The 20,764-nt window shown below is 42.6% G+C and overlaps 2 protein-coding genes across 2 annotated transcripts in view; both read right to left on the reverse strand.

Moving 5' to 3' along the window:
* The window catches only part of bahcc1a (BAH domain and coiled-coil containing 1a), a 63,395-nt gene extending 48,414 nt beyond the window's left edge, over positions 1 to 14,981 (reverse strand). Inside the window, exon 1 of the mRNA XM_083895829.1 lies at positions 14,775 to 14,981. Within this exon, the coding sequence (XP_083751955.1) occupies positions 14,775 to 14,946 (172 nt within the window). The 5' untranslated portion in view covers positions 14,947 to 14,981. The remainder of the gene's footprint in view (positions 1 to 14,774) is intronic.
* A 58-nt stretch (positions 14,982 to 15,039) lies between these two features.
* LOC310933191 (protein VCF1) overlaps positions 15,040 to 20,764 on the reverse strand; it is a 29,890-nt gene continuing 24,165 nt past the window's right edge. Inside the window, exon 4 of the transcript XR_014592947.1 lies at positions 15,040 to 15,101. The gene's annotated coding sequence lies outside the window, so the exon portion shown is untranslated. The remainder of the gene's footprint in view (positions 15,102 to 20,764) is intronic.

Genomic DNA, 20,764 nt, shown 5'->3' on the forward strand with positions numbered 1-20,764 from the left:
GATGTGCTGCAGCTGCTTATTTGCTTTGCCATAACACTCCCTCAATCACACTCCCTCTCTCTTTCACACGCACATGTGCAGGCTCACTTTCACTGAAAAAGAAACACAAATACCACCGACTCGTATACACTGTGTACATATATTAGCAGGACGAATATTAAAATCATATATTTTCAACGGGCTATACTCAGTGGCAGTGTTTGGGGTTTTAAATAAGACCCTACATCCCAGAGTAACCATTAAATAGCTTTGAACAGTGCGCCTATGAGAGCCCATGTTGGCTTTTTCTTATTTTTCTTGAATATATGCTTCGCCCCTGCCGGCCATAAAACATGTCAGCAACTTCTCATTGGGCCAGAAAAACTGGAGCTACGCGAGGAGCCTGACCAGTGAAAGCGATTTGGAGGAATCTGTGGAAGCAGGACAATCAGTCACGGTCATCGAGGTACAGAGAGGAAGCACAAGGAAGATGAAGCACAGGGAAACCTCAGCTGGGTGTCCTCACAACCATGGGAGTGCAAAAGCTTTCAGCAGGTTATCACAACGCCAGTGGAAGCCAAGTTTAAACCTGGCAAGGTCCATAATGTAGTGGATGGGGGGGGGGGGGCAGCAGCAGAGGAGGGACAGGGAGAGACAGGCAAGGAAAATAAAGAAGAGTTATTACGGTGATGTGAGGCAATGAGGGGAAGACGGCCTACTGAAATGTTTTGACACAGAAAAATAGCAAATGTGACACAGGTACTTAAACAAAGGGTTGAAAAGCAAACTGTGGGAATTTTTCTTTCACTGCCCTCGTTGTCTTGTTATCATTCTATCTGTCTGCGTGGTTTGACATGCACTTACACACAGGCATAGTGACTTCCACAAACTGCTCACTGACTTAAGCCTGAAGGCAGAGCTCGTCTCATGACAGTCGGACTGGGGCTTTCATTGCTTTACCGGAATGAGTCCACTTTACCCATGGAGATTACTGTGAACCTCAGCATTCCATTATTTTTTACAGGCTCACATGAACACTAGGTATGGCATCATTGTTTGCCCATGATGGGACCAAATGTTACCACTATGCTATCTTGTATTATCAGTTACTGTACAAGAATAGTATGCTGGAATCAATGGCAGCAGCTTTGAATTCCCTTGCAGTCTCCGAAGTGCGTGTGTGTTTGTGGTTTCTATCTGCTTACTGTATTTGTTCTGCTATTGTGGGGGCTGGGCTTTGCACACCTTAGATAAGAGAACAGATATGTCAACACTGGGTGCTATGAAGGAGCCGCCTGGTCATGTTGACATTCTACAATGCTGCTTATTTACTCTGACCACAGAGTCGAGCGATCGTCTAACCTCTGACGCACTAATGACCGGAAGGTCTCATGGGGTGGTGCCCCCTCCTGGCTCTGCCTGGTACTGCCTCTGCTATTGCTTGCAAGGTGGGAAGAAAGATGAGGAGGGGTTACAATTTATTTTTATTTTTTTTTCAAAAAGTGAGTTTAAAGCAGACTGCCAACAGATTCAGGGGAAAAAAAAAACCTTTGTCGACTCCAGCAGCATGAGTCTGCATATAGAGCTGTGCTGAGCAGTCCTATCAGTAAAGAGCCAGCGGAGCAATCCATGCATAATTAGAGACGGGGGAGGGGGTTAATTGACTTCTTTAAGAAAGATCCTGATTTCTATCAGCCAGTCCCATAATCATGTGAGCCAGGGCTCTCATTAAGTCCCCTCCCTCATTTATCTCTCTTCCCCTCTAACCCTTTACTCCCTCCCTACCCTCTCCTCTCTCCTCCCCCACTTTGAAAAACAGCGAAACCCCAACTGCTCCTGCTGTGTCCTCAGCGGGCAAGGAAAGGGTGAGGGAGATTTATAGTTAGCACCTGAGTGAGTGTGGTGCACACTGGCACATAAACACACAATGAGCACACACACACACACACACACACACAGGAATGCTCCAGACTGCAGCTGACCTGACTGTGACCTCAGTGCGCTAATGTACTGCTAGCAGGTATTAGCAACAAACCTGTGTGTGTATATGTGTGTGTTAAAATGGATACGTTGTTTTTCACACACAGAAGATTCAAACCCAGTGTTGACTTTTCTATTTCCAACAATAATGCGACAGTAAAAACAGCAGGACCTGGAACATAATAAGTGCTTTCAAATTATTTACAGGCAGAACATACAGTAAGTTCATTCCACTGGGATGTCAACATACCAATGTGATGTACAACTATAAATATTATAACTGAAACATATTCACTAAGACCAGCTTTTTTTCGTGAGCATTGTTTTAACCAGATGCAGAAAGAACCCAGCTCCCTCCAAGCTTCTCTCCTTGCCTCGTCTCTCCCTCTCTTCTCTGGGAGCAGTGGAAGATTTGGGTAAAATTCCATTGAGAGAGACAGAGAGAGAGAGAGAAAAAACTTTAATGATGTGGAGAAAACAGATGAGAAGTGACAAATGAGAGATTTCCTTCACAAGCCCATAAATCAGCAGACAGGACCAGGGGCAGTGTGAGGCCTCCCACAAAAAGCCAAACTTTTTTTTTTTTTTTATAGTCAGCACTAACCCTCTCCCTTTACATGCATGCAAACACAAACCTACACAATCATATACACATATGCGCATACATAGGAATGCACACTTCTTTGCACATTCTTCCAGATGGCGTGTGCAGGAATGGCATCGCTATTGCTCTCCACAAATCTGGTTGTGGCACAGCAGCGTTGGCTGACTGGCACAGAAGCACATCTCATAAAATCACTTACTCTTGAAAGCAGCGCAGCTTCAAATCAGCGCGGTTAAAGGGTCCAAGCATGTGTGCTGATATTAATCCTGCTCGTTCTGTCACATAAAATGCATAGAATGGAGGGCCTGGGGAGAAACAGCTGCTCCTTCAGGTGGATGAGGGAAATTAGCTATTCAGAGCATTTGCTATATGCACGCAGTAGGGTGCCACACAGTGGGCAAGGAAGTGGGTGAGCAGAGGCATCCTGCTGGGTTTGGAGGTATCTACTGAGTTGGTGGGGATGAAAAGGAGTGAGCAATGGGAACAACTGTCAGCAGCCTGCTTTTTCAGCTCCATTGTGTTTGTGAAACTGAATGTGCACCATTGTAAGATGTGGGATTAAATAGCACTGCCGATGGACTAGACATGTGTGTGTTGTGTAGGGAACACAGTGACTGCGGCGTGGTTGTAGAGCTGGGATGGCTCAGTCAGTGCTGAGAAACTTGAGCCCCATGTGGGATGGTCCCAGAGACTGGTGGATTGATGGAGATCCAAAAAGACTTAGGATCTGCTTTCATTCTGAATGTTTGCCATCTGCTTGGCTGGAAGGAGCATCTACGAAGCTGGAGCAAACTCTGTCAAATGACAGATGAGACAGTGAGCCTAAAAGAGTGTGCATGTGTGTGTAAGTATTGATCATCTAAGCAGCTCCACTTTCTGAAAGAAGATATGTTAAATGGGGCTACACATATTTTTACCAACATATATGTACAAAAAAGTGGCATTAATGCATCGCAGATCTCATAGTTAAAAAAAAAAAACTATTCTCTAATATAACAGACATCTGCACTGCCATCATATGTTCCAGCATGCCCAACCATCCCCTCCTTCCCACACAACTGCATAGTTTACCACCATACCAGAGGTATTGATCCATCCATTTTCCATGTGTGCAGACAACTCTGGTCTGGTCTGGTCTGCTGAAGCTCTGTCACCATGGATGACCACTTCTCTCCTCATACTTTAATGCTCTGTCATGCATTAGCCGGGAAAGTACAGAACTTCCACATCAACAAAATGAATCCAGCACATGCACTGTTTCCTAACAACCACTGACAAATCCACACACGCACACTCGGGTCCATCCTTGAGCAGCCACGGTCTACTGCTGACCTCTAAAGGCCCTTAAAACACATTCCCTTGAGTGGTCCTTGAAATATTCCAACCTATCCATGACTAACACAGGACGAAATCAGCACAACAAGATCCCTGCTAACATTTTGAAATTTGTCTCTGACCCCTGACCCCTGGAGAAATCCAAAGAGATGTCTGTCATGCGTCTGTCATCAAAGGGACTCTTCTCTGTCTCGTTCAAAGTGGCCTGATGAAGAAGCAGCAGATACTCTCTCATAACCGTCACCCCATTCACTGGGAATGTGTTGTGATTTACAGCACTCGCAAGCAAAACAGTGAACTCTGGCTGCAGGAAGAGCTAGCACACCTGAGGACAAGCTGTTCCACAAACAAAAAAAATATGTGGTGAAAAACGAACGCAGCTTCTTAAATCTCTTAGGTTAATTTATGCAATAGGGTACAATATGCTATAACCTAGCCTTAGCTTCGGTATACACTATTGTTCAAACATTTGGGGTCACCTATACAATTTGTACAAAGTTTTCCATTAAAACTCACACTTTTATTCATCAAAGGAGTTGCAAAATGAATAGCGAATATAGTCAAGACATTGACAAAATTAGAAATAAAGATTTTTATTCAAAATAATAATTTTGCCCTTCAAGCTTTGCTTTCGTCAAAGAACCAGCAAATCTGTTTTCAGCTGTGCTAACATAACTGCATAAGGGTTTTCAAGGGTTTTCTAATCATCCAATAGCCTTCTAACACGATTAGCAAACACAATGTACCATTAGAACACTGGAGAGATGGTTGCTGGGAATGGGCCTCTATAAACCTATGTACATATTCCATTAAAAACCAGACGTTTGCTGCTAGAATAGTCGTTTACCTCATTAACAATGTATAGAGTGTATTTCTGATTCATTTAATGTTATATTCATTGAAAAAAAGTATTTTTTATTTTACAATATAGTGCTGTATAATTCCATTGTTGTGTGTGACTCTTCTGATAGCTGTCAGAAATGTATCAGCTAATCATCATTGAAGCTGAAGGATGTGGATTTACCAGCAGCCTCGTGCGGGAATGCAGGAAAACAGAAACGGGTAGAATGTAAAATGCTCAGAGCTGAGGTAGAATTAGGCACCTGCATCAACCCCCTCATCCACCCCCACACGCTGCCCTCTCAGCTGCCTGCCACTCATTTTTGTCCCCACTCTCACTCTTTTCTACAATCTCTCCACAACACAGTCCCTTTGATTGCTCTTTCCCATGAGCATTCACACACACACACACTAACACACACACACACAATCTCAAATATAACACATGCGTGTACACAAAAATTCAAACATGCAACAACACACTTGTTCCATGCTGTTCACAGACAAGTTGTGGCAGCTGAGTTTTGATTTGGACAGAAAAAAAAAGTTGTTTTCACGGCAAATAATGACAGGCACTCAAGAAACAAGCAGAACATAGTTATCATATGGAAAACACGCGCGCACACACACACACACACACACACACACACACACAAAAACCCACAATGATGTGTGCAAGCAAAATTCACAAAAAAACAACATGCAAAAAAGCAATTGTAATCACAAACAAACACACAAGGCCAGGCACCCACACAGTGAAAACACACACACACATGCACACACATCATCCCATTATGCTGTATAACCAAAAGGCATTCAGCCATTTCAGCAGCATTCTGAGAGCCAGCCAAGTGAGAGGTCTGTCAGTGCATTAGCCAGCATGTAATCATAGCCCAACCTCACTGCAATTAGAAGTGGTTCTAATTCTTCTCTGGTAACACTGCCTTCTCCCACCGCTAATAGTTTACTTTACCCCAACAGCTGACAGACTGAACCCTGCCTCCTCACCTCGGCCTCCTAAACTCTCTCTCTCACACACACACACACACACACACAAAGCTGCAGCTTGTCTGTCAGTGAGGGAGATCAAAATGGATCTTGGGAATAGTCCCTTGTCATGTCCCACTTGTGCCACATCAATCCCATGAGTCTTTAGACTGTGCCACAGTTCACCTGTGCGGTGACGCTCTGCGACTGGAGGCCATTCTGCCTCTTGCTGGCTTTTCTCTTTTCCGCCGTCAACATAATAATAATATTAAAAAAAAAAAAACTTGTATTTTAGCAAACATGACAGAGAGAAATGGCAGAAAAAATATGAAACAAGTGCAGAAATAAAAACCTAAGAGCTCCTAAAGGCTCGCTGTCAATGAGGCGGGCGTGTGAGAGGAGGGTGGCGAGATATCGCCGGGGAAACATTACTTAATGAAGACTGAGGAAGAGGGAGCTATACTGATGGTATTGCTATTAGCCCATGAGCCAGTGCACTTGGGTGTCACTTCAAAGCATTCTCCACTATTAATCAGGGGCTATCCCGCCCTCCAGAAAGGGCTCTGTTGGCTGTGCTGTTAACTACCCTCCTCAACATCAACACAATGGAGCCATCATTACAGCCGTTACGCTACACCTTGGCCAGACAGCGTACCTTTATCTCGGTATACACATTACATACTCGCGGCCAATTAATTTACCTGCCATGTCTCAGAATAAGAGGGGGGTGGTGGTGGTGGAGCGTATGCAAGCACCCGCTGCCTTTATGTAATGTTTTCGTACTACTTGTGGGGGATGGGAAGCACCTGGCTCAGACTGCATCCAGCAGCTTTGCATGTGGCCTTTGGGGTTCTTTATGAAAACACCTGCAAGAGGCAGCAACCTGGCCCAGACCCACAGGCCCAACCCTGCCCTGCCTCTCACCTGGCAGCCCAAGATCGCGCTGACGGATTCCACCCCATTACTAACAACAGCCACTCAGCTGGATATGAGACACCAAACTAGAGGATTAGTGTTGCGTTCCATTTACGTTAGATCGTGGGCTGGCCATTGTTAGCAATCCTAGTCCATAACAGCGAGTTTATGTGCAGACAAACAGCATAGCAACATGTCCACAGATAAAAGTTGACCAGTACTAATGTCTTAGACTGACTCCTACTGTGGAACAATGCAGCGCCATTCACAGTAAAAGTAGCAGTGTTTGTAGAGTGTAGCCATCTTGGAATCCGATGTCGCGGTTGGTGAGGTTGCTCCGACTTTCCAAGTTGGAAATCCCAGTCCTGTGAAGCAACGCCCCCTGAACGCCTCAGCAGAGTTCCAACTACAAATGGAAAGCACTGTAACCGCAGCAATGGCCCCGTCTCTTTAATATTACATACACTTTATACAATGCTAATACGGAATATCAACTCTTTAATGTTTCTACTGTCACGAGGGACAGCATTTATCGAGTCTAAGGAAGAGCCCGTAGGGCAGGGGTGAAGAAATTATTCCTTTATCGTGGAGATTGTCTACTGAATGTATCAGGGAGACTATCGGGGAAAAAAAAAACATTGCCTTGTTACATGAGGATGAGAGGGCTTGCAATACAAGACACGCTTCCCCTCCCCCTCCATCTCCTGTTGTAGTGAAGTGTGAGGCTGCAGACTGTAGCAGCGCTGAGGGGATGAGATAACCGTTCACCATTGTGAGAAAGGCTGTCAAAGCTTTGTTTTTTTTTCCCTCGCTCTCACTTCTCTCTCTCACTCTCTCTCTCTTTTTTTCCCCCTCATTGTAAGAATATAAAAAAAGCTTGAGCAGCAGTTGCAGAAATAGTCCTGTTTCTATAATTAGATGTAAACAGACGAACCAGACTCTCAAGCTTGCTCTGTCCCATTGGCCCCACAGTCTCCTGGGAAGCATGCGTGCGTGCGCGTGCATTTGCACATGTGTGTGTGTGTATGTGTGTGCACGTGCCTGCCTTTGTATTGTTTCTGTTTGCAATTCACCAGTGAGTGTATGACAGCATGTGACAGTGTGCTTCTAGTCTTACTGTCATCGTCGTCGTCTCTTTCTCTCCGTCTGTCTGTCTCTTTATTGTGCAAACACACAAACTGACTCTGTCCCCTCCCCCACATTCACCAAAGGGTCGGTCAGTGGCCGTGCACGGCGAGCGGAGGAACTTAATGCATGCAGCACCAGCAGACAAACCCACATCTGTTGCTGAAGGAGCCAGTCACTTGCCCCAGATCCTCAGGACACAAATCAGAGAGAGGAGGCAGTGTAGCCTAGTGGTCACACAAGGCAGAGGGGGACCAAAAAAAAAAAAATCCACAGTGAGGTAGTGAGGTAATGGGGCAGAGAGGGACTCAGTCTGGGAAACAGGGAGGACAATAAATGTATGAGAAGGAGGGAGGTAGGAGGTGGGAGGACCGCTGGGAGGGGTGGACAGGGTGAAGACATGGATCATCAAAAAGAGAACATGTAGACATAAAAGAATTTGTGTAAAACAAGGGGTTTCTGAAAAAGCAGAAGGGGAGGGGTTTTATATAATAATCAATAGCAGGAGGAGCACAAGAAATGCATGCAATAAGGAGGAGAAAAATAAGGAGAAAGAGAGAGCAACAAGTCCCGTTTGGATTGAAGAATAAGCAGCTGGTTGGTTGGTCTCTAGAGACTTATTAAAATGGAATTCCTGATGCTAATCTTTGTTTTCTCACAAAAGGGCTGACACATCCTTGAGAGGCATACTGCATGTATATTTAATGACAAATCTCTGCATATATTAAGCACACCTCGATGTTTGGTACGGCATGTCACCACCGCCCACTGCACCGCTGACAGTCCCCGAATTGTGGCCCATTATTTGAGTTTATCTGCTCTCACTCTAGGCCCCCTCCAACACATACCATCTAACATTCATGGATCATAGTCAGCCAGCTGAAATGTGGAAGCGCTGAATATAGAAAATATGCAGTAACAATAAACAAACAGGAGCGGAGAGGAAGCGCCGCACAGGAACAACTGCTGAGCTGTATAATTGTTTCCCCTCTCTCCAAAATGAATCCCATGCGTTCCCAACATGTTACAGAAAAACTTGGACAAGCAGATAAAAATCAATCTAAACTCTTATGTGAAAGAGAAAGCGCACACCATTAGTGCAGGACTGTTGGCTGCTGTGAATGTAGCAAATGGTGTCGCTGCCAGACATCATGACGAGGAAATCTCGGGGCAGGGACAGATTCAGACGTTAGAGGGTTAACAATGCACCTGTCGAGGCTTCACAGCCAACCACAGGGTGCCTCGGCTGAAGCGGGGGTGGGGGGTGGTGGGTGTTGGGGGGGTGTTAGTGTTGTCTGGAGAACGCAGCCCTGAATTCACACACATGTATGAAAAAAAAAAAAAAAAAAAAACGCCACCCAAACAAAACCACACACAATCAAGTGCCTACAATATCGTCACTGGTCACAAATCTGCTGACAACAATGGGGGCAACGGCCCTTTTTTTTTTTTTTGTTCTTTTTCATTAAGCGATTACAATAATAAAACTGAAATTAAAAAAACAAATAATCTGGATTTTCTGCTTGAGCCGTTAATAATGTCTAACAGCTGTCACATGCAATATAGCCATGCACTGAGGTGGGCCTGGGGCTGCCTGATGAGTAGCAGCCTGATACAGGGAGAGAGGGAGGGGGATGGAGGGAGACAAACCAAGGGGAGAGATCCAAATCACAAACAAAACTGCAGTGGTTGACTTTGGGCAAATGTATCAGTCTATTCAATCTTGCAACAATAGGTTCTTCTTGTTTATTTATTTTTTAAGTAACGGCGTGTGTGTGTGTGTGCAGGTGTGTTCATCACGCACCAAAACACGTAAGCCATGTTGGATTCTTGATGCACCTTCTCACTTCCTCGTGCTGAGTGTAAAAATAGATGGTCAGGTTTTGAAATCTAACACTCCGAAATCTGATACAGGAAGGTATTACCCTGCCCGTTGCTCTCACCCGTGGGTCTCCTTTGTGTTTGTCCTGAGTATACGCCCCGTGCTTGAGGCAAGGGCTCTGTGGCTCCGTGCCACACGGCGTAGTGTGGGTGGCGGTCTGTTTGAAGGGCTCGTCTCTGAGGCGACATGGCCACTCACTAGCCAAAATCTTCTCGCAAAGGCAGGCCGCTATTTTTTTTTTTTTTTTTTTTTTTTAAAGCCACTCATCCAAAGCCTTCTCTGCTGTGGACATATTTGCTGATGAGTACTAAAACGTGAAGAAAATAGATGATTAAACCTTTTATCTGAAACCAAATCTGTCGCTTCAGTTACCTGAACGTGTTCTCCGGTAACAGATGCTCTTACTCATTTTTTTTTGAAGACTGGTTTTTTGGACATCTGGTATGATGATCTAATAGTGATACTATAGTAAACAGTGAGGCAAAGCCTGTGGCCTGCCAAAGATTTAATATATGGATGCCTGAATTCACTCAAAGCAGTAAGCACATGTTACCCATCTCACCAAAAGTATTTTGCAAAAATGGAGAGGTCCTTTCTAAGACAGCTGACCTTGCCCAATTGAGTACAGTAATTTAGGCCTCCGATGGGAGAGTAGGGGGAAGGTGACAGATGGCAGCAGTACTGGGCAAGGTGCTATTTCAGCCAGGTGTATGAGGCCAAGCAACACCTCCACTATTTAGGTGGACTCCTGTGACATCAAGTCTGAACCGTGTCATCTCACACCAATCCACAAATGAGCCCAACAACAGGCCAAGGGTTCTTGCCCTGCTTTACAGAGAGCTGGAACAAAGGGAGGGAAGGAGGGAGCACACGAAAATGTAGCCAAATGGAACTTGGCCTAAGATCCATGTTCTGTCACTATATTTCCTCCACAATGGCTTCTGTATACAAGAGGCTATTTAATGTAATATTTAAAACAGATTACTCAAGATGTCAGGTTTCTTTTTTTTTTAAGTCAGGTTTAGGTCTCACCTCTCGAGTTTCTCTCAATAAACCCCCCCAAAAGTTGTTACATGTGAAAAAGAACGTAGTGTCACCAGCTTTGAGTTCATCTGGCAGCTGTTCCTCTTGAATAATTACACTGAGCATGCAACACCGTCTCACCGCTCTTGCCTGGGGTCACCAGAGGAGTAAGGTAAATGAAAGGTTGAGCAGGGTACGAACTGTGAGTGCTCACAACCCAAGAGTTACAAGGCCAAGTAGAGGAAGCCTCCATTCCCACAAACAGCCCTTGCCCACTCACTGAGGTTTATTCTTTTAAAGACCCTGGTTGTAACCAGCTCTTTGCTAACTCAGCCAAACACCTGTGTTTGTCTTTGAAGCGTCTTCCCAACAACCACAGGCCCATGGGATGTTCCAGCAATGACAAGTTCAATAAAAGTCTCCGTAAAGTTATTTATTCCCCTTTGAAAAAAAAAAAAACAGAAGAAGGCAGACAACACAGCTAACCTTTAAAGGGGGGGGGGCTGCTCGGATATCCAGCTAAGACATAAAAACCAAGGGAATGCCAGGGACATCCTACCAGAAAACAATAAAGGGGGTGGAAGGGACTGTTTTTTATCTTTAACAGCAGCCGTAAAAACACACACAAAGCTGGGGTCTGCAACAATGGCCCGGAGCAGGGGAGGGTGGCTGAAACAGAAGTGGCAGGAAGACCACCGCTTCCCAGACACAAGGGTCATCCTGCTGGAAAGACAGGAGACTGAGAAAAATGCAGAGGAGGAGAAACAGTGCAGCTTATAGAAAAGGAGGCAGATGAGATGTTAAGGATGTGGAGGCCCAATGCGCACGATGACACAAATATGACCTTTGATTACACGGGGTGTTTAGAACAGAGCTCAGCCATGGACAGCCACTGAACCCCCCCCCCGCTGCTTTCACAAAGCCACACCTCAGCCAGAGCACACTGATCAGAACAATATGGCTGAAAAATGAGCCCCTGCCATAAATGCCAGCAGTAAAGACAGCTCCACTGTGTCTCCTGTTCTGACACTATCCAACATCTGAATCCCGGGCCTCACAGCCAAGTGGAGATCGTCTCCAACGCTGCGCCGGAGCCAGCAGAAGATAAAATTACTACTTCAAAGTCCTTGTAAATGAACTGGCTGAATTAAACAGTATTAGATGAGTTAACAGTCTGTGTCTCTGTGTTTGAGCGAGCACACACACAGAGAGAAGTTGTCTTATCGTTGCAAGTGCAAACTATAAACTGACCACCTGACGTGCATTAAAAATGACTGCCTTGGTGAAGATGGACAGAGGCAAACGCACACGGACAGAAACTCTACCAGTATCAGGAACATAGGAATGCATGTTTGATTCTGATGTTTCCCGATTGTAACCAATCTGCAAAAAAAAAAAATGCATTTCATTCCAAAACATGCAGAAATTCTGTAACCCAGTAAAGGAAACAATGCAGAGGGAGGGCGTCATCGCGGCCGCCATCACTCTTTTCAGCAGCAAAGGGCGAAGGGAGCGTTCTCGATAAATACCTCGGCAAAGTCAGAGGAACACTTTCATGGAGCCACATCAGAAACCAAACCCCTGAATGCATTTTTACATCAATCCTGAAATATTCATGCTCTTTGTTAAGTATTCATGCGAACCAGTGTGCAAGTTAGTCCCCAGGGGGAAAGTGCAGAGTAACTGAAGGGATCCAATACACTCGGCAAACAACAATCGCTCGCTCGTGCTAATGTTGCTAACATACGGGAGACTTACGGGACAACTAATGACCTGTCCTGTCAGGATGAACAACAGTCTGAGGCCGGTTCAGTAACACTGAGGCCTGTATTTATTCCAACACTGGGAAAGGAAACCTAATATTATTTTTGCTTTTATTAAACATGGGCCTAATTGATGAAAATGGCGTTTTGAAGACAAAACTGTTCCAATTTCCACTTTAAAAAAATATCTAAATGAGAATAATTACGAATGTTACCCATGTATCATTCCAGTTGCATGATGACATGTTTTACGATTTCTCATATCATCAAAATAAAAGATTCAACAGAGTGCAGGGACCAAAAAAAATGATTCGAACAGAGGGCCCGGAGAAGACGTAGAAATTATGCATACATCAATCCAATGATCCTCCATCATTCTGAGGCAAATACGAACTCTTTTTTTCTCTTCCAAATCTTAAGGATCTTACACAGACTTCTCTCCAGTCACGCCCATGTGTAACCGACGAGACTGGGGGAGAACAATAAACCACCTGTGCTGCTCATTGAACAGTGTTGACATTTGGAGGGTATGTATTCATGTTGGTGCAGCACGGGGACGACAAAAGAAACACCAAATCTTGTTGGGTAAGCACCTGTACCCTGTAGCCAGTATTAGCCTCCATGTACTCGACAAAACATCTTTAATAATAAAAAATAAAAATGTGTGTGTGTGTGTGTGTGAGTGTGAGAGAGAGAGAGAGAGTACTGCCAAAAGCAAACATGAATGGTGAGAGATGAATGGTGAACAGCGCCCATGAATTCTCCTGAATGACTAATTATACTTCACGCTCAGCACAATTTTAAAAGGGAATTTTGAATCCTCGTAGAAACACAATAGATTTGAAAAAATGCCTTTGATTTGCCCGCATCACTGATGCCAACAGTTTAAAAAGATATCCAAATATACGTATATATATATATATATATTTATATAGATAAACAAACACACAAACAAACAAAAATCAGTATACTGAACTACACTTATACGCCCAAGCAGAATTCAATTAGAAATCGAGTTGATACACAATAACTTTAAACAGCTTCATTTCCATGTGACTGCAGATTTCTGCTGCTGCTGCTGCATCAAGAAACTGCATTAACATATTTTCAAAGGGAATTGTTCCAGAGGTGTAAGCGTTTGATGCAATCAATATGCCACCAGTGTCACTTATCTTATATTAAAGGCTCTTTTGTGTTACGCTGGTGGACAAAAACAAACAGCATATTGTAATCAAGTCCATCACATCTGTGAATAAAATAAATAATAATAATAATGATATCGTCTTGACAACAAGCCTGTAAATATTACTAAATATAGCAAAGTGTTTATTTAATTGTACTTAATTACATTTTATTTACCACCTAATTTGGCACTACAAGTGTTTCTTTAATTAAGTCATTATTTATTTTATTTTATTTTTTCAAAAAAAACAAAGAACAAATGATGTCAAACGTGTTGGCAAAAACGTGCACATTTGAGCACACACTATATTCACAAGTCACTTGTTAAACCTGCTGCATGCACACTGTAAACACATTTGCACACACACACACACACACACACACTTCGAAGCACGTTTAATATAGGAGGAGGATTTGTCTTCCAAACTGTGCAGACTTACGTGCAGCCTGCCTGCAATGAAACACTAGTAGACCTGTTCATCCTGCTCCTTTCCTTTGATTGCTTATGGCTCCGGGTAAGGCCCGGGGTTTGGGGGTGGTGGGGTTGGGTGGGAGGGGGGGGGGTAAGTGATGGCATCGGTGTGACACGTATCATTTTTAACGTGAAGTGACAAAATCTCATTGTAGACTCAGCTTCACAGCCATTGGCAAACCAGTGCCAGTGTGTTCTGCTCCACATCCCTCTGCACTAAAACAGATTTTAAATGCCGTTCTTTTCTCTCTCTCTCTCTCTCTCGTTCTTTTTTTATATATAAATACCACGACATTTACCTTACTTATCAAATTGATGTTTGTTTAACAAGGATGTTTTTGTTGCCTTTGGATATATTTAAGCTTTAAATGTTGATTCAGCTTTAAAAAAAAAAAGAAAAGAAAAGAAAAGATCTCCCTCGTATGTCTACAATGAAAGTAAAATTTATTAGCTGATATTTGAATAGAGCTTATTTAAGACAAAGCACCGTCTATTCGTGTTTTGTGCACACAAAAAAATCAACAGTGACAAATGCACAGACAGGGTTTTTTTTCCTTCTTTCTTTCTAAAATGAAAATGATTGAAAGAGCCTCAGCGTTAAGACAGATGGATGACACAAAAAACATTCCAGTTGCTGCTGCATTATTGTGTGACAAAACAGAACACAGCCTTGGGTGTTTGACTGACCTGAGTGAGGAGCCATCGGTATGTGCGAAGGGTAGTATTTCCCCGGCGGGAAGTGACCGGCATGCTGCACAGAGCTGTGGCCCGAGGGAGCGATCCGAGAGGCGGCTCGGTGCACCAGGGCGCCCCGCTCTGAGAGGAGGTGCGCCGGAGCAGCGAAATCCCGTCCTTCCATTCCCGAGGAATGTCGAGTAATCCGAATTCCGGATAGGGCAGGTCAGGAAAATCAAATGCAACCCATATATAATAATCCTTTCCTTCAGATCTATGTGTTGCATTCAGGCGACTGCAGGCTGATCCAGCCAAAAACGTAGCCCTCGATCATGTTTTCTGTCAAAAAAAAAAAAAAAGGAAATGCAAATGTCATTATTAAGAGAAACAACAAATAAATAACAACAAAAAAACTGTGAAACCCCAGTTAAGAATTACAAGGTGGAAAGGAGAAGAAAAAAAAACAACTGACATTGCATTATAGCCTTTGAAAATGTCAGAGAAAACAAGTCATTAGTAGCGCTCCATTGAATTCTGTTGTAATAGGCTACCTATCACTCGTGTCAAGGTTTATTTTGCATTTTTTGCTGAAATTACACCTCCCCTTCTCCGGAAAACACTGATGCTCGAAAAGTAACCGCGCGGACACAAGCGAGCAGCGAGGCGTCCGCACTGAGCCTGCAGGACATGCAGGACACGCAGGACACGCAGCCTCAGCCCCTGCTCTATTGATCAGCCCGGGATACACTGGCTCTAATATGCTTCATATGGAGAGGAGCACTTGATATTCCACAGACACGTACACACACACACACACGGCGAGAAACACTGACACATTTACAGGTGCTTTTTTCTCTCTCACACACACACACACACAACACACACATATTTAATTTTTTTATTTTTATCAGTTCCGAGAAGCATATTCTCTTTTCATTATAATATTGTTTTATGTGATTCCTGCAACAATAAACCCAGTCGTTCTGTTAGGAGGACGAGCTGTGTTGCAACTGTTAGGGTGGATTAAAAATGATGAGGGAAGAAGCTTCATGTCTACATCTCAAGGTGAACAACGCTGCTGCTGCTGCTGCTGCTGCCTTCGTCCTATTGTTTCAAACACAGGCGTGAGTGTGAGTGAGTGTTTTTTTTTTTTTTCCTTTCCCTTCTTCTTCTTCTTCTCCCCCCACCCTGCAACAGCTCTCATCACACCTCAGGCTTAGATTTTCCTCATTCATGATCTTACATGTAATGTTGTGCAGCATATATGCAAACTGCAGAACAAGAAAAAAATAATAATAATAACCCCACTTTACTGTGGTTAAAGTAAATGCACCCATGCATCAATTGTAAATCTGAATGAACCATGTGCACTTGTCTGTTCTTAAAGTTTAGGGAGCAGCCGTGTTGTAGAAGGCCTGGATGATTAAAATAAGAATATGATTAAAAATACTGATCCATAATAGAGATGCATCATGCAGCTCCTGCAGACACAACCCCCCATCTTTCCTCTCTCCCTCTCTTATATCTCTTTCTCACACACACACACACACACTAAGAAAGAGAGAGAGAGAGAGAATAACTGCACTCTCACTGCCTTCATGTGCCCTGACCTATTTCAGGTCAGGTAATCAAATGGAGTAGTAAATACATTATAGGCTACGTCCTCTGCCTTGCCACAGAAAAAAACAAACAAAAAAAAAACATTATTAGGGGTTGGACTAAATCAAAAAAGTTTAAATTAAATTATTGTGGGCTAACTTCACTGTAAAATATTTATATATGATTGTGCCTTTACAGCAACCATCTTCATCTGACAGTTAAAGCTAATTATTAAGAAACAAAGCAGCAGGCAAACAGAAGGCATGGCTCATTTCATAGTTAAATACAATAATTATTGCTCTTCTAAACACAATATATATTTGTATATATATATATATATATATATATAGGTGAGGTGATATCTTGAAATGGTTATGTCTCTTGACAGAAGGGTTTCTTTATTTTATGTTTTAAAATGGGACAATTTAACCACAAATTAAATGACTAAATAAGACAAAATGTAATATATAATGTACTGTAAGGAACAAACAGGCTGATTCACGATCAGCACTATTATCTCTCCATGCAGCTGCAGCTCCAGCCACTGCTTCACCACCAACAGTAAAAAAAAAAAAAATCCTTACTGCTCCCCCATCCAAAAAAAAAAAAAAAACCTTATTCCCTGGAATAAAAAATCATTTCGGGACACAGCTAGGCTTCGATCAGGGAAACCATTTTTTTTACACGAGCCTTCATGCAGCTCGAGTATCGTGGGCTTGGAGATCCGAAGTGAATGGCCGCCCTTTGTCTCCACAGACTGAGAGAGAGTGTCTTACAGTCAGCCATTACCTTCGCCATGCTGCTGCTGCTGCTGCTGCTGCATTCAGCTCTGTACATCCACCATCAAGCAAACATTTTAAATCACCCACTGCCCACGACACTGACACGACTCTTCCGTCCAGCAAATGCTCAAAATGTACAATTTAATTCTAGCAGCAGGACACACACAAAACACACACACACACACACGGCTTCATTTACGTGTGCGAAACGCTCAGCAAATAAACGCTGCATTTACTTTTAAAAGGATCAAAATGATCGACGCTCGTAATGTCATTCATTAAGCGGCTGCCAATCCCATTCCACCCGGCCTCAGAATTCATCCAAGCGACAGCAGAAAACGCGCGTGATAAATCGAATTATCTTTGTAATTTTTGTTAGCGTCGCAAAAATCCTCCGCGGACCTCCGCGGCTGAGTTGCCCCGGCAGGGAGTGCACCTCGGCCGGCGTGAGTGGAGCTACGCCGCCCGAGCCTTCCCCTGGAAGATTTCCCGCTCGGGAGTTCAAAGAATCCCAGCCGCACTATAACCACAATTCGCACATTACCAAATACAATAGCACATAAATATATATATATAAAAAAAATATATTTGCACAATTTCCTAAAGACTACATACACTTTAGGCTCGACACACACAAAATAAAGAACATCACGTTAAAATAAATTGTAGGATAATTTTTTTTCTTTTAAAAAGCCCTCGATTATAAATAAATATTTTTAGAATTATACAATAATCACAAAGACAAAACGATTATCCGCTTATTATAATATCAATAATAACAACAATAATGATATTTTTATTTAGTCATTTGTCATTTGCCTTGTGTTAAACCATCATTATTCCACAGGAAACACCTTGCAGATATCCTGTTTTGTTATTCTTAAAAAGAGAGCATTGTGGACTAAAATAGCCACTTATTGACAAGGAAACAGGCCTTATAAAAATGTTTATTCAATTAAACTATTGAGATAAAATATTTAAAAAATCACTACTTACTGGTATGTTAAATCCTTTCATAACAATAAATTACAAAATCACAAAACACAGGGAGGGACGGTGCAAGACCAAGTGCGACGCCCATTTAAAATCTTTAAAATGTGAAATAAAGCGTGTAGGCTGGAGAGTGAAATCCTACAGTAAGTCCATCTGTGGCTGCTGTGCAGTAGTAGCTGCTGCTGCTGGTTTATCCTACGGAAGCAGTGGGAGCGACTGGGGCTTCCGGCCTGGCTGGATCGCGGCTCGGATCTCCGAGCAGCGATTTCTCTCCCGGTGCAACTGCGTACCTAGCTTCTCGGGGAGCAGGGTAAACACGGGCTGCCATTGGTCGGACACCTTCATGGTAATGAGCTCGTGCCGCCCGTCCGCGGATACAGACGGCTGTGATTTGTCGACAGCGCGGGCCAATGGCGTGGCGACTGGGGAAACTAAACAGAGTAAAAAGCGCCAGATTTAAAGCACGGGATCATCAGTCACACAAGCACAATAATAGAGCTGCAGCTCAGCTTAAAATGCTCAGTATATGTGCAACAGATCTGCAGGTCGTAACCACAGATCCTATTGCAAAAGGTGGACATTGTCTCCTGGTTTGCAGATTGAAGCTAACCAGAAAATAAGAATATCATAAATAGCCACCAGGGGTCGACTTTGTTGTTTGCAAAAACAAAATCTATTTGAATGGAAGTTTATGGGGAAAAGAAGTTGGTTCTCAATCACTGGTTCCAGGTCTGCTTTAGCGGCACATGATGCCAACGTTGTCCATTGAGAGGAAAACAGTTGGGACATACAAACTCAGATTTTAGTCAGACTAAGACAATAATTCAGTATAATCAAATTAGTCCGACTAAAATCAAGCTAGTCTAACATACCTGAATGTGAGTCATAGTCCGATTACTTAGCTTAGCCGGACTGGAGTCGTTATGCGCAAGCACCAACATTTAAAAAAGTAAATGACATATAAACTAGCTACAATAACTAACTATACTAAACTAAACACAGCAACCAGAAGAGCCACGCTCCATCTAATATAGTAAAGATTAATATGTACAGCAGGTATGAAACGTACAGAAACACAGCGCCATCCATCTCACTGTTCAGTGTTGGTTTTTCTGTGACGTAAACGTCTTATTAACTTATAGAGCAATACAGCGCCACCTATGGTGGAGAAGTCAGACGTACACAGTCAATAATTCCATTTTCTCCTCCACAAGTGTCCCCGGACTCTGCAAAGTTGTGCCTTAGCTCGATTAAAATGTGTATTCAAATGTAGGTAATGAGTGTTGCCAGATCTCGCGAGATAAACAAGCAACTGGGCCTTTGCAAAGAAGCCCAAAATAAGCAACAAGCGGGGAAAAAAATCAGTACAATGACCACAAGACGGACTTAAACCAGCTTTTAACATTCATATAACATTATGAAAACAGATGGGATATTATAGTTTTATTATTATATTATATACACAATAACGTCTGGTAATTAAACACACACACAAATATTCTGAATCCATCTTCCTTTGTTTCTTTCAGTTCCAGTAATTCAAACCAATATGTCATAAAATAGAACCAAACAACACAATATAATAATAATAAAAATAATAAATACAAACAAAATTGACCTACTCTACCCCTGATTGGCTCGTGCTCGTTGCCATCAGAGTCAGAGCCAATCAGAAGCAGGGTGTGGGTGGGGGAAAAACTCTGCTGTCACTTGTGTGTATGGTGAACAGAAGGGGTGGAGACAAACTGTCCTGCGTTTAAATGACATATATCCATATACTCATGGAGTTGTTGGGAATCCCAAATACACAAATACACCTTAGAACAACAAACAACCTGCGACTACCAATATTTGTTAGCGACTTTAAAGAAAAACAAGACAAAGACTTGATTGTTATGCAGCAGTTCTCACTAATTAAATATGCGTATTCATGCCTTACAATTGCACCTGAATGTGTGGTCATTGAAATGAATAAACACATTTAAGTGCAATATTTGCCACTGTAACATATATATATATGATATAAAGATGATTTGATTAATAATTATGAAGGGGTGCCCCTTTTTCCCACTTGAGCCCCTGCCCATGAAATGCCTGTGCACACCACTGGCCATTCACATAGGCTGGTTGTGACCAATGCCTCAAATCAAAAAGATACATTAGAGCACATAAGACGGAGAAGATAATCCTTTGTTAGTCCCACCGTCGTGGAAGATTTGACATAAAGTAATGAAGGTAATAAATAGTAGACATGCATCATAAAGGCAAGGAGGTATAAAAAATTAAATATATATATATATAAAAAAAAGAATAATATATGCAGTGCAAATATATGCATCATGCGTGTGTTATGTACAGAGTAAGGAGTGTAAGGGATGTTAAATATTACACTTATTATATTGTAGCCTACCTATATGACCTAGATTAGATTTTGAAAAGGAAAATAAAACAGAAGGTTTATTGCAATACAAGTGATTCTATGCAAGTGCATTAAATATGAAATTTAATTTTGTATTTAAATATAACAATAATAAATAATTAAAAAATTATTATAACTGGGTTTTTAAACTGAATATAAAATGAATTCCCCCAAAAATATGAGGAATAAAGAAATAATGATATGATATT

Source organism: Microchirus variegatus (genome assembly GCF_963457635.1).
Source record: "Microchirus variegatus genome assembly, chromosome: 10".
NCBI lineage: Eukaryota > Metazoa > Chordata > Actinopteri > Pleuronectiformes > Soleidae > Microchirus > Microchirus variegatus.